Genomic DNA, 15585 nt, shown 5'->3' with positions numbered 1-15585 from the left:
TAACTATGCAACTTGGACTGATAAAAAGTTGATATAAAATCATTGCTGTTATGTGTTTTTTTAAACCTGTACTCAATCAGCAATCTTCGAAGTTTTGTTTCCTACTATTGGCACAGTTAATATTTTTCATTTTTTTGTATTTTTTTCTTAATTATCTGTCATGAACCCCTCAAAATCTCATAACCTACACCCAACAGAAAACTTGTTAAAACTGAACATTGTTGTTAGATAGGTTTATAAAAGTGGTATTTCTAGACTTGTAATTTTTTTGTAATGTATATTTCACCCAATAATTAAAAACTTATTGTTTTTAATTTAAATTATATAAAATTTCTACCTCATAACCGACAAGTTTTTTTCCTGAAGAAAAAATAAATCCTAAGCAAACAGTACTTAGACAGATGGAGTGTTTTGCAAATAGAAAGCTATAGCATTTGTTTTTTAAACGTATATTTCATATTTCTTTAAATTCTAATTTTAATTACAATGTTTGTTATGAGTGTGGGGTGTCGGTTATGAAAGCTCTGTGTTGGTTATGAGTTTCTTTCTCAGCACTTCATCTTATAGCTAAATCCTTGGGTGCAATTCATTAAAACATCAGAAGAAAGGGTTACAGGCAGGCAGTCCTTCTATATCATATTCCAGTTGACATGGTACCCTTTGAGCCCTTTATTTAAATACATTTAAAAACTATATACAGTGCTGTGAAAAAGTATTTGCCCCCTGTCTGATTTTCTGCATTTTTGCACATTTTTCACATTGTATTTGGTCAGATTTTGTTGTGGGTTGTAGTAGTATATAGTGGGAGTCTGAGAGAAAAAATGACCCCAAAGTTTGGTGCTTCTTTCATTTGTTTGGTGTGCAAGGTACTCAAACATGTAATCTTCAGGTGTAAAAAAGTTATTGAAACCATTGCTCACTAAGAAGAACATAAATGCTCATCTCAAGTTTGCCAAAAACCTCCTGGATGATCCTCAAGTTCTGGAACAATGTTCTATGGACAGATGAGTCAAAAGTGGAACTTTTTGGCCGACATGGGCCCCGTTATGTCTGGCGAAAACCAAACACTGCATTCCACAGTAATAACCTCATACCAACGGTCAAGCATGGTGTTGGTAGTGACATGGTTTGGGGATGCTTGGCTGCATCAGGACCTTGCCATTATTGAAGAAACCATGAATTCTGCTCTGTATCAGAGAATTCTACAGGAGAATGTCAGGCCATCCGTCCCTGAGCTGAAGCGCAGCTGGGTCATGCAGCAAGACAATGATCCGAAACACACAAGCAAGACTACATCAGAATTTGTATTTTTCAGTTTGTCTTTCCAGCTTTCTTATCTTTTCCTCAAGGAACTTTGCTTTTTCTATGGCCTTTATGGTCTTTCTTCTTTGGAAGTATTCTCTTCTATCTGTCTTCCCTTCCCAAGACTTTCTAGAGGTGCACGGTGATTCATGTGTTTGGACCTGGCCTGCTCCAGATACAGAAGGCCTTTCTGCACTCTTATTACCCTGATTTACAGGATGTGGTGGTGTTGATTTTGGAGTGACAGCGGTCAGTTCTTTTAGTTGTCGGTCTGTCCTCTATTTTTTATGAAAAGCCTTTTTCCAATTCTTTCTTCTACCTCTGTACCGTATCTGACACTTCACTTACTGGTATGTATTTCTTTTTACTTCTTTCCCTTTCCTAGGTACTTATTTTGTCTCTCAATATAATTTTTTTTTCTTTCCTGTATCTTCTAAACTTCTCACAAATACACAGCTCAGCCTTGCTATATACAAAGACATCTTATTAATATCTTAACTATCAGCTCTGAGAGAAAATATGGATCCGGAAGAGAATACAAAACTGATTATAACCTTAACTATCTATATAATGGGATTTTAGTGTTATTAATGTGCGACACCCCAAAAAATGATTTGAAGTATACAAGTAAATAATATAAAAATCATAACAGACACTAACTTCTCATAACCAACATTTTTCTTGTTTTTGAAAAGTGTCAGTTATGAGAAAAATTGTAAGGTGTCGGTTGTGAGAAATTTCACTTCTTTGTCCATTTACAACAAACAGGGCAGCCATTGTTTTCCGATTTCAATGTAATAACAATGAGGATAAAGAATTTATATTAAATACTTGTACATTTCATAAATATTTTTATTTCCATGTTTTGCTAGCGGTGTTGGTTATGAGCTACGCAACTGTGCCAGGCTGCACTAGTGAGTTAAACGGTAATATTGTAAAAATAATGAAGAGCATATTTACCTCTGTCTCCAGTCCTTCCCTACAGAAACCCTTGACTTTTCACCTTGTTTGAAAGACTTTATTGATATGTTATCATTTCTACACAAAGTCAGTGGGTGTCGGTTATGAGATTTTGTGTGCAAAACTCTGGGACATGCATAGAATGGTGTATAAAAAGAAAATGACATAGCTTTTCTCATATTTAACATATGTTTTTTAAACAATTTAAATACTTTCAGATTTTTGTATAAAAACATAACATTATAATAATTAAATGTATAACATTTCACTCTGAAACTTAAAAATCGAACTCTGGGACAGGGGTCGGTTATGAGATTCAAAATATGAAAGTACAAAAAAAGGCAAAAACATTTTTTAAATGTATTAAGTTATTGTGCAGCGTAGATTAAAATGTTACCTTTCTAAAAATATAATTATAGTTATTTGAAAATTCCCCTTTATAGTTTTGGAAGCACCTACCAACCAAGCAACCAATCAGCCCCTCAATTAAGGTTAGTATCGTGTACTTAGCAAGATGTTTGATTTTCTTAACAATGGAGTTAACATATATGATTGACAAACGTTAATACACCCCTCCACAAAATATTCCCATGGCAAATTAAAACCAGTGACGAGAGGCAGACAATGTGCTACATATCACAGGCTTTGTGTGGAAAGGCTGTCTGTTTCACAGTAAAAATTATGACTACATAATCAGATCAGGTGCTCCGATGCAAGTCTCTTTAAAAAATCACACCTTTGCCAGCACTTGAAACTACAAACGCACTCTGTACAAACGCTACCGAGTCAAGCTGGAGTCTCTCATTTCAAAAGGGCAAATATTTAATTGGCAGAGATTGTCAACGGCTCTGACCTTTTACCTATGAAAATAATAGGCTTGCTTCTCTACCTTTATAAAATACTTGTGTCATAACTTGGTTATTCTATCTGCTTCTGTCACACCAGTATTCCTGCATTCACATCGGGGAACATAAAGCTAGAGACTATTAAAAATCTCCCAAGACGAGTGGAATTCTAGGAAAATTAAAAGGCAGATACCTAGCAGTCTGGTATAATCCAAGACTTCCATAAACCAGAAAGCGCAACTTCCAGACTCATGAAAACGACATAACTGGGTGAGACGTGGCCCGAGACACCAGGGCTCAACTGTCACACGCAGTAACTGCCTGCAAAGGTTTCAAATGATTTTGTCAGACACACTTTCACTTTTTGGCCGCAAATGGTTGGCATACCCTTCAAAAATCAAGGTTGAAATGAACTACTTTAGCCATAACATGGACTCATTACTGATGGATACTTGTAATTGTTAAATGAGCGTGCACCGATTCTGTACTCCGTTTGTATTGCTGGATAATGGCCTATATCTGTCCTGTAGGCTTGTAATATTTGTAACAGCTGCTAACGTTTTGTGATCCTCTTGGTCAAGTCGTCATTGAAAATGAGAATTTGTTCTCAACTGACTTACCCGCTTAAAGGATTGATTGATTGATTGATTGATTGATTGGATTACCTTCTCCTCCTTTCAGCAATTAGTCCTAGGCACAACTGTACAGTATTGCCTCATTACTAAGTATTAAACCAACAGCAAACCTCACAATGCAGGAGGATGTGCAACATGCTGAAATCACTGTTTTCAATTTTTTCACCTTCAATATTTGTAAAGATTGTAAGAGGGTGAAAGCTCCTTCGCTGAGTTAATCAATGTAATATGGCAGAGCCCAGTGTGTCACGCTCCAACAACCTTTTAACACAACTTAATTTCATCTCCATTCACAACTTACTGATGGACTGGGATAGGAGAGCCCTAGAGAGGAGATATCAATTTTCAGCAAATTTTCTCAACTTCTAGACTCAATTTACACACTTCTCACGGCCAGGATTCCTGCGAGGCTGCCTGTAATAACACATGCACAGTACTGTCCATCACACAGCTCGCTGATCCTGAAGCTGGAAGCACTGTACACACAAATACATAGATATGGTAGCTTCTGTACAGCAAACGAGGCACAATATCTATTGTACTGCTTTGGGAAAAATTTTTATTTTTCATTACAAAAAAAAAAAAAGTTTATCAAATTATCCCAAAATTAAATCCAAAACCCAGTGGGAGCCTGTGTCTGATAACTAGGCTGGTTCTTTATCAGGGTTTATTTTTCTGGGATTCACAAATTACCGTAATGAATAACTCACCCTTTAGAGCAACGTACTTATTTTTGAGCCGACAAGTCCTTTATTAAAACCTGCAAACTGTGCAATGGTTGGTACTTCTAATTTGATCATTTTCAATAATTTCTGGGTTTATGACTAGCAGCCGACCAAATGCAGCAAGAGCAGGGACTTTGAAGCAAAAGAAAATCACAGTAAATGAAACAGGTGTCAATCATACCGGACGCTTTCTCCTTGTTAATTCTGCCCCACTCAAAACCTGTTGTATAATGACAAAATCTCATGGTGTTCCAGTGAAGAACCCTAGTCCAGTACAAACTTTAAAAGGCTAGTGATTTAGTACAGTATTTTGTGAGGCGGGCAGGCTGGCAGAGATTGGAAAGAAAACTAAAATAAAAATACAGGGAGAGGATATATAGTGACTGGGGGGGGGGGGAGGACGGGAGGACAGAACTAGTCAGTACAGTGCTATACGCTGTGTTTAATGCAAAAGGTTGTAAACGGAGAGAATTATATCGTGTTAATGTTTTCAAAATTACAAACCATTTCATAATTATATATATATATAACATTTATTTATTTATTTATTTTTAAAGGCTGTTACATTTCAGCTTAGTTTTAGCATCATGATGATATTGATATGTTTCAATGTAGAAGTATTTGATTCAAAACAGCCCCCCACCCCCACCCCCACCCCACTACTGCTCAGCATACTCAACATTGCCCAGCAAAGCATGGGTGACAATGCATACCAATAATTCAATAAAACCTCATTATGAGACTATATATAAAAAAAAAAAAAAAACACACACACAAATATTATTTCAATACAACATGAATGAATAAGCTTTAATGACAGCATGGGAAATGTATTTGGTAGACTGCTATACAACAATACAATTCTTTGCACTGTTCACGTCAGTGGGTCACACATCTTGAAATGTTCCGTATTGGTGTCAGATTTGACTGGTTATTATTTCTGGGCCAGCTCAGTGTACGTGTTGCGGCAGCGGAGAGCTGTCAGTTGTGCCGAGATGTCATCCTCCATCGCTGCAAGAGCCTTGTTGATGTAACGCAAGTCTGGCTGGTAGGCAGGAAAGCAGCAGGGACAATTAAGGGAACTGTATTTATACTGAGTTAGGGAGCAATGGCAGCACTGCGAGCTTAGGGAGTCAACAGAAACACTGTGCCAATAACCAACGTGCACAGAGGTGCGGCAATCCCTAACTGTGCTCAGAGCCGCTCCATTAAATCATCTTGTTAGCGTTCACTCACGGTTCACACCAGGGACCGGACGCTGGCTCACCTATACTCTCTATGAAACTTCTGGAATAAACATGGGTTTTCAATATATTCAAATATTCTTTAGTTTTAACTTGAAAACCAAAGTATAATGTATTCAACAGCACAGTAAAAAAAACCTATTGGAAGTAAAATAAAATCTGACAGCACCCCACCTATTAAAAGGAAGGCAGAGAAACTGTAGAATGTGTGTTATTTATTTCAGACATCTTATGCACAGGTTTCCTTTGCTTGATACAGTAATTTATACATTTTGTTATGGGAATGAATATGACCATGGTCATTTTTGACAAAGGATACATTAAGTGTTTGTTTGAATATTTGCACAGGAAGACATCTGTCTTTCTACCTTTCTTCAGCGAAGTCTTTACTCCCTGCTGCCAGCAGCTCACTTAACGAGAAATAAAGCGGTGTGAAAACACGTGCATGTGCCGAAGAGATGGGCATGTCATCCCTAATGGTGAATCCCGAGTTTGGCTGCCCCCTTGGCAGCTGGGGTCATCTGCCTGGCTAATTTAGCGAGCGAGGCACGGTTGTGCTTTATAGCCTCAATGCTAACTGATTGCCTCTCGTCCCAAGCACACATTAGGAAGGATATCGGCACCGGGGCCTCGGCTCCCCGCTCAGCTCAGCGCTTGCAGCTCACCAGCGCCCCACTGTTATTAAACCATTCTTCACCCTGCCAAATTAACACCGACATTCCATTATAGCAAATTTCTCTTTCCTATTCTGCAGGCTAAAGAGCTCTTCCAGGCTTCATGTGCACAGGCATATTCAAATTCATTTTAGGAGGTTTGTGTTATCTGCGGAGGGGCGAGGATATGCTGATAAAATAGACAGGCAGTTAATCTTGCATCACATTTCTGTCTCTATGCATTACTGTGCCTTTAATATGAATATCAACAATAAACACTATCCTGCTGTGAGAGGCTTTAACCCATCCCGGTCCCTCACATGGAATAAACAGCATCGTGTTCGTACTGTATTGGGTTTTGCTGGCTCTCTGTTACCACCAGTGTGTGTGTGGAATTAGCTCAATCTCAGGATGACCATTTTCTAAAACAGTTTTCTGTGCAAAACTATTCCATACAATGACCACTGGCTCAGCACATTTATTCACTCATTAAATACGAATGAAAAACTTTGTCATTTTTGGTCTAAAAGGATCCCAATGATTCAGCATAAACATCAGTAAACCATCGTCATACAGGCTTATTTGATGGCCAGTACTGTATCATTTGAACACTTTTCTGAACAAACTGCTGGCTAACCTTCACCCTGAAGCACAACATCAATAAAATCACCATCTGAATAGAAGTACACAATAGCTGATGGGAAGGGTTTTTTTTCTTCAGAAAATGTTTAAAAAAAAACAAAACAAAAAAAAAACACACACACACCACTAACCCTAACCACAACCTTTTTCTCATCTGTATCCTTTCCAGAATTTCAATAACTAAAAAGATAAATTTCCAAATGTTTAAGGCCATAACTCTCATGCTCCTCAAAGCTCCTCTTTATTGAAACATCATGAAAACTGTTAATCGTGCAATGGGTTGCAGGGGTTTTACTACTCAATGGGATCAGTTTCAATTTATTCTTTATTTCTGACCTGCAGCGGACCAAATGCGGCCAGGCAAAGATTTCACAGCAACTTAAACAGGCGTCATGGTGTTCCAGTGAAGAACCTCAGTAAAATACATACTCTATAAAAGAGGAGTGATTTGTTCCAGCATTTTGTGAGCCCATGAAAGAAAAAACACAAAAAAGGAGCAAGCCTTAACCATTTTCTCAGAACACTCCTGTGGACTTTTTTTAAAATACAAAAAAAGGGGGAGCAAGAATCATATTGTGTAAATATCTTCCTGGACTTCACCTCATTATTATTTCAATAAAACTATCTAATTCCGACCAGGGGTTGATCGGTTAATCAAATTCTTGAGATAATTGGATTAGAACTGCTAAATTGTTTAATACTTTCCAAAATCAAGAAATACTCCTAAAAGTATCTGTAAAGATATAAAAACACACAATACTGTTCTGAAAATATCAGATATATTAACTCTAAAGAAGAGGATAAACATTTAACATTTAAACAGTTATGTGGACACATTTCAACAAATGTATTTTAATGAATTGAACTCTGTAAATGCTGTTAATTATAAAACATGATTACATGTTTTTACCTTCATACCTTGAATTTTGAGAGGTTTCCTCTTATTTTCCTTTCAAAGTGCTGAAAATGTAAATTACTAAATTGACAATCCTACTTTTAACTCGCATTTCATTCTTGCCGTCGCCTAATTTAGCCTCCAATGTGTTAATTTAATCGATGTGCTTTTGTTATTTTCCCCACTAGTTTAAGAGATTTTCTTTTTAGCATTAAATAGCCAGTATGGAGTGTAAACTAATAGCAAGCCCATCACTTAAATTGATCAGATAGTTCCATTGCAGATGTTTCCAAGCTTAATCTTTCACAGCTCCATGTTGTGTTCTATATTGAGCGAAGTCTTCTCATATTTTCAACCACTTAGTGACCCCATTTGTTTGAAAAAAAAAAAAAAAAAAAAATCCTAGTGTTAATGTGTGTAGCTATGTATGCTACTTTAATGTAATTGTGATTATAATTACAATTAATTGTAATTAATTGAACTAAAACACATTGTAATTTCAATTTCAGCAAACAATTCTGCTGCGATTGTAATCATAATTGACCCTTGGTCTGGAGGAAACCCAGTAAGGTTTGCCTAAATATTATAAAACTGTAGGGGTCAAATCTGTTTGGTGCTGCCATCCACTACTACCTCCACAATAGAGAGTGATAGAGCAAGCGATAGCGTGATTGAGTGATAGCGCTCAAGATTGGATAATGCTGCCCCTTATCAGCCTCCTCTTCAGCTCTTTTTTACCTGCTGGGTGGTCAATATGGTAACGCAGATACAGAAAGCAAAAAAGACTGACTGCAATGTATCTTTATGAACCACTTGAACTAAAAAGAAAATAGGCTTCTGTATACCAGCTACTTCAGTACCATCAGAGCAGGTGTTTTCTACAGCTGGCATCTGTCAATAAACTCGGGAAACCAATTGCTGCCTGAAAATGTGAATGCTACTGTTGAAGGGGACTTTTTTTTTTTTTACTAGATTTGTACAGAAGCGATACTTGTTATTTATTGGACATGCACAATCCATCGATTTGTGAAACTACTGAAACATGAAGATTGTCATGTTTATAATGATAGAAATGAAATGCTTATATGTACAATAGATTATATATATATATATATATATATATATATATATATATATATATATATATATATATATTTAAGTAAAATAGACTTTAAATATCATGGCAATGTGTTTGTATTGTATTTTTCAGAGAGAATAGTGCAGAGAAAGAATGTTGACCTCCTCCTCCCCCCCCCAAAAAAAAGCTATCAGGGTATAAAACCAGGATCACCCCGCTGCAGGAGTGCAGCAGTGTTCCAGTTAGGGGACTGGAAAAATAGCTAACATGTTCTACACTGTTTAGAAAAAATAAGTATATAATAGAAATAAACAAAAGAAAAACATTTTGTCTTTGCAGAATTAGATGGAGCCTAATGTAAATATTATAGAGACTTGAGAGGTTATACACAAGTCCTTTACAAATCTGGGGTTCAGCAGTTACAAAACTGAAAGAACGTCAAGAAAAATCAGAATTCCACAAAGCAGCAGTAAGAGTTGGCAATGATTTTGTATCTGTGATGCAACAAACACCTCTACATCAGGAGTTGAATTCAGCATATAGGGAAAAAACAGACAGAAGCTATATATTTAGTATGTTCCTTAAATTTACCAGCAAAAGTGTTCCAAACTGCACTGAAATTAACATTTCCTTAAAGTATGTTATACATTTGTTGAGGTGAGGTGGGGTCACAGGGAACCTTTTGTGTATCGTGAAGAATTTAGTGAACCTGTTAGTTACTAATTGATTGATTGTGTTCACTGTTAAATAAAACCAAAATTCTACAAGTTATATTCTTTGTTGTGTGCGTTTTGTGCGACGGGGAAGGGGCAAGTAGATTTTTAAGAAGGACAAGTAGATTTTTCTAGCATTTTGTCTCTTGGACAACAAATTTATTTCAAAAATTGCACACCCCTGACCCCTACACACGTTACAAAATGCAGCAGCAATATACAAGACATGCACATTATTTAACAGAATGGTGAAGCAACTCACCAGAAAGGGAAACACCAAATTGCTCAGAGACATTGTCTGATTCAGGTTTTTTTCAAGAGCTTGAACAATTTCCAACTTTGTTTAGCAAGAGAAACAGCAGCGCATTTTGCCATTTGTTTACATGCCATTTTGTAGCGATGAGGTGCACTCGTGAAAAATCAGAATACAAAATAATGAATGATATGACAGCAGTTATGGAAAGATTTAATAAACCAAATCAGTGTCCCTCAAAACGCTCTCGCAATGACAAGTCGCTTATTGCGAACAAAGGTGTTCTTTTAAGTGAAGTTCCTGTTCCTTTAGCCGGAGCATTTACAATGGGAAAAATCTGTTTCACCACAAGGGTGTTCCCTTAGGTGAAGTGTTCTCTTAGAGGTGTTCCTATATGCGGTGACTGACTGAATATAACAACCTGTGTATCCTTTAAAAACATTTACCCTCTGTACTAATTATGGATTATTATATTTGAGCAAAGCTACTTATATATATATATATATATATATATATATATATATATATATATATATATATATATATATATAAAAAAAAAAAGTCTGAATTATTTGCACAAGTCCAAAGGACTTCTTCCCATAAAGCAGGGCTGTCAGTATATATCAGAATGCAATATGAAGTGTGTGCAGAGAGAGCAAGAGCAAGGGGTTTAAAGCTGTGACACTGCATAGAGTAAACATTTATAAAAACATACATCCCTACCAGATCTAGCTGAATAGTGCATTTTCTATGTCAAAGCAAAGGCGACTATACTTTTCAGTATTTTGTGGAAATGCTTGAATCTGATTCTGCAGGCAGTTTAACCTTCAGCTGGTTTAGCCTGGGAGGCTTTCACTGGTTAGGCCACAGTAAAAGACTTTATTCAGCAAGGGTCAGATCTAAAAACTGACAATTACTTGAGATTATCTGCCGACACGCTATTTGCTCAGATATAATCCCAGGTTTTGTGTAATCAGCAGCTGCAATGGTACACAAAACTCAAAATGTGATTACTTACATGGTCTGTAATCTTTTAGACAACTGCAAGAAAACTCATCACCACTACAAAAAAAACCTAATAAATAAAAATAAAATTGACATACACTGGCAGTCAAAATGATGGGAGTCACCAGCCTTGAAACAGAATGACTGGGGGTAGGACATTATCTCCTCTCCTTCCCCTCACTTATTAAATATCTTGGTATCCCTGAAAAGCTAATCATCTCCTCTTTAAATACATGCAATAGATTTAAATTGAAAACCATCCCACATGTGCAGTGGTACCCCAATTATCAGTTTACTACCAAAGCAGAATGACTGCGTGGAACAATTGTTCTTCGTTTTACCTCAATGCCGACTGCCTAGAATCATATAGAATGTTGTACCACTCTTGGCTGTCACCATTGTACAATATAACATTACACCTGCGAGATGGCTTGATCATAATCTTTTGCATATTTAAAAAGAGGAGTTGATTAGCGATACCAAGGAATTTATTAAGTATGATAATAGGGCCAATGCATGTCCCCCCCACCAGTTCTTCTGTTTCAAGTAGGGATGCTATAGTTATGATTTTCCCAAACCGACAATGAATATAAAAATGAATAATAATGAAAGAATTAAATAAATGATGCTAAACAGACCAAAACGAGGTTCCAAACCATTGTGAAACTAGAAAAGTAGTAAATTGGGTGAAGTTATAAAACAAGCGAAAGGGATATTGCGGACATGTACCTGAAAGCTACCTCTGTGATAATTTATTAACCCTTTAAGGACCGGGATTGTGTTAACACGATCATACAAAAAAAAAAAAAAAAAAAAAGCACTTTGTTTTGATGACAAACACATATCAATGGATAGGGAAGGGACTGACGTTCACTTCCCGATTTTTTTTTTTTCTCGTGTGGACGTCACCGAGAGGGGAATTTAGTGTCTAAAAGGGTGGAGAAAGTTTTGGCAGCACAGAAAGAAACGACATCACAGCCTGCTTCAGAGAAACTTGGAAAAACGCTGAGATCCGATGTAGATGACATAGTTATATTAGAACATGTCTCGTGTTCTAAAGTTATATTAGAACATTTTTTCTGTCTCATGTGTTCTAATATATGTTTTTACAACATTTATAAATATCAAGAAACAAGTGGATATGAGCAGATACTATTTCATGAACTAAATGCATAAGGTATGTTTTCTTTTTTACTGATAACAATGAAATGAATAAACTAATATTTTATTTATAAATATTTATTTTGAGGACAAAAAGTGACAGTAGTGTCCATTATTGCTTATAAGGACACTGAGAATAAACGTGTATTATGTCATTGCAATCTCTCAGGTGAAACAATGTCATGTAAGTTGCCCAAACAGTATTTTTTCAACAAAACTTTCAGGAAGTATTGCAAGGTCCATCGGGTCATAGAATAACACGTTTTTATACATGTAAATACATAAAAAAAATATTATACTTTATAGCAAGAGTCATCTACAGCCAAAAACACCTAGTCCTGGGGGCGCATCCCACTGAAAAATGCTTGGTCCTGAAGAGTTCTGGTAACTTCATTTATTCTGAAATTAGTTTTGCTTGTTCGATTACTTTTTGTTGCATTCTACTGCCATATTGATTGAATTCAAGTTTAAGGCCTTATGTCATATGCATTTGTGATAGAAACACAATGATTCTTGGTTGTAAATCTCCCTCCCGACCTGTGAGGGTGCTAAGCAGCGAGAACAGAGTTCCTTGGATGGGCTGCTCTGACAGTTCTTTCCCAGGTTTCAAGGGAAGTTGGCCAGTCAGGAAGGGGTTACAACTCCGTTGCAATAACGCATTGACCCAGAAGGGAAACGATGCAGCAGCCGCAGATTGGAGAGGCGGTTGCACTCGTTTACCAAGGGGTCATGTGTGACAGCATAAAAGGGGGCGGAGAATCGTAACCTGTGCCTTTGCATTGGTTTGTATGGAGAGAACCGAGAAGGACTGCAAGACCCTGTACAGAACTGTGAAACAGTATGTTGAGTGTTTTTTGTTTGTTTGCCTGTGTGTAATCGTCTTGTTTGTAACACTACACTAGACGGCTAACACGATTCCAGAGCTATCACCGAGGGCCAGCACTAAAGCCGGAAACAGCACTGCACTACTGTTACAAAAATAAACTGCATCACCCACCATGAGCACTACTGCAGTCACCCAGGACTGGTGACCATGTATGTATAATTGTGGTGCGGATATGTGTGGTTTATTATTATTGTTTGGGTCTGCAAACCCGTTATTGTTTATTATTATTGTTACTGGTCACCAGACCTGGATACAAAAATAAAAATCCAAACCGGATTATGAGCAGGTTTGTTCATTACCGCACTGCATCACTCCTGCACCTGTTTCCACTCAGCCACTTTGTCACAGAATTATAGAAACGGGCTACAATAAACAGCATACTAAACTAGAACTTTGCGTGTGTTCTTTTTGAGAAGCTGCCGGTAGGCCCGCGTACTAGCTTTATTTTTTTGCTGAAATAAATCCAGGTGACATTTTACAATAGAAGGGTTTCCTCATCATAAACTATTTAAAAACACTGCCAATCAGCCACTTTGAAACCAACATGTTGATTAAATAATTGCAATTTTGAAAACGGAGCTGCAGTTCTACTCAGACGTGATTTGCCATTAGAGGTGTAACACGGAGAGTGGGCAAGGATTGCAGAGTAGGTCAGAGGCCATTTGCAGTCACAGCTAACTGCCTGTGTTGGATCTAGTTGTCAAAGCAGACCTCTGTCTTTGGCACAGGTTACTGCAGCAAGTTCCCACTGATAACTGTTCCTTGAGTCTTCATTGAAACCAGTACCACAGCAACAAGACCTTTGAGAAATAATGTAGAAAAATGTGTGCATGTTGCAGGACTCCAATGTATTGGCTCAAAACTGAGAAAAGAGTGACTTACCAGCAAAGCACTTCGAACAGAGATTCATGGTCTTGCTGGACCTGAGGGTTTAAAAAACAGAGAAAAGAAAATAAAAAACAAGATTCATGAGAGCAGCCCATGTCATTTTATCAAAGGCATCCCATTTTCTAGATGAAGGCAACATTAAAACCAGTGCCGTGAACTTAATGACAAAATGACTCCCTCTCCGAACCATTTCCATTATTGGAGGGGATTGATTAGCACTGTAATTAGAAAGAGTTTGCATTTCAAAAAGCATCATTTTAAAATGATCAGTTGTCCAGAGTGAGTCTGCCCTGATGGGTGCCTTTACTTGGAACACAGCAAGGACATAGTAGCACCATGGGCTGCAGTGCTCAAAGCCCAAGCTCAAATCAGGGTCCCCAATTACAAAGTTACACATTTCCTATATTCAAAACCAATTCTATCCAAGTTCATACCCATAAACACAACATACGGTCCGAAACTACCAACTCAGCTAACTTCTGGTGGTTAATTAAGAAGCAGACTGACACTGCGCTCTTTCTTCAAAACTCTTAATTATTAGAGCGCTCAAATGAATTGTTTCCAAAGCAACAAAACCGATAAGGCCTGCTGTGCATTAATGAGATTACCATCTGGCGGTTGACGAGTCTGGCAGTTAACACTGGCGAGGTATTGAAGAACCAACTGCACAGAAATGCACGTCTTGTACAGGGTTTCTAACTACAACTAGCAAAGGGAGTGTTGTGATGAAAAAAAACAAAGCATCCTCTGTGCCACAGTGCAATGTCAAAGGCAAATTTGCTAGAATAGCTTGTCATTCATAAGGCCAGCAATGCGGTAGTGAAACATTTACATTTTTACTGTACAACAAATGTAAGCAAACAGGAAGTGGTGCTGGTCGGTCATTCAGAAACCTAAAAAAATGGCAGCTGTATTCGGCCACAGTAGGGGTGTAATGATTCATTGTGTAATGATCCATCGTGATACTTTCTTTACATAAAAGTATATAGTATCATAACAGAGGTATGCATCTTTTATCCAATAAACAAAAAAATTGACCAGCCATATTGAATCACAGGCCAAAGTGAACAGTAGACCTTTCAGAACACTGAAAATACCAGCTTGTTATTGTTAAATTGTCAAAACTTTGAAATGAAAGAAAATAATAAATACATTTATAGGAGAGATGTGTATCACAACATTAAGACACTCTACTACTTCTGGGACCTTTAGTTTTTTTTTGTTGAGTCCTGGACCCTCAATGGGAGAACATTTTGGAGAGCCCGGAGTCTGTCTATCTATCGACACAAAGTAAACATGTATTCTATGGTCCGAAAAACTAGTACATTTACTTTCTATCCGGGGGGGGGGGGGGAATCTTGTGTATTAACCTTGTACTGGCAAATTCATGTTTCTAAGCTACATGGATGGAAATAAGACTCCTTGCATAGCAGTTTGAGCCATTTCAGGTTTTACGTGGTGCAGGCTCTTGTAAAAATATACCAATATAGCAGAAAGACAAATATACTGTATTTGATTTTCTGCTTCATCAGTACAATTTGTACAAGAGCCTACAGCTTGTAAAACCTGAAATGGCTCAAACTGCTATGCAAAGAGTCTTATTTCCATCCATGTAGCTTAAAAAAACGAATTTGCCAATACAAGGTTAATACACAACTGCTATGCAATGAGTGTCTTATTTCCACCCCTGCTCTACATGC

At 37.3% G+C, this 15585-nt stretch overlaps 1 protein-coding gene across 3 annotated transcripts in view; it reads right to left on the bottom strand.

Moving 5' to 3' along the window:
• The window catches only part of zfand3 (zinc finger, AN1-type domain 3), a 74311-nt gene that overhangs the window by 32552 nt on the left and 26174 nt on the right, over positions 1–15585 (bottom strand). For all 3 annotated transcript variants that reach the window (XM_059024533.1, XM_034004071.3, XM_059024532.1), the window contains one exon: positions 13880–13920. In XM_059024533.1, the coding sequence (XP_058880516.1) occupies positions 13880–13907 (28 nt within the window). In that variant the 5' untranslated portion in view covers positions 13908–13920. The remainder of the gene's footprint in view (positions 1–13879; positions 13921–15585) is intronic.

The sequence above is a fragment of the Acipenser ruthenus genome, chromosome 5, assembly GCF_902713425.1.
Source record: "Acipenser ruthenus chromosome 5, fAciRut3.2 maternal haplotype, whole genome shotgun sequence".
NCBI classification, from domain to species: Eukaryota; Metazoa; Chordata; class Actinopteri; order Acipenseriformes; family Acipenseridae; genus Acipenser; species Acipenser ruthenus.
The sequence above is the reverse complement of the archived record's forward strand: the minus strand, read 5'-3'. Positions and strand labels throughout refer to the sequence as shown.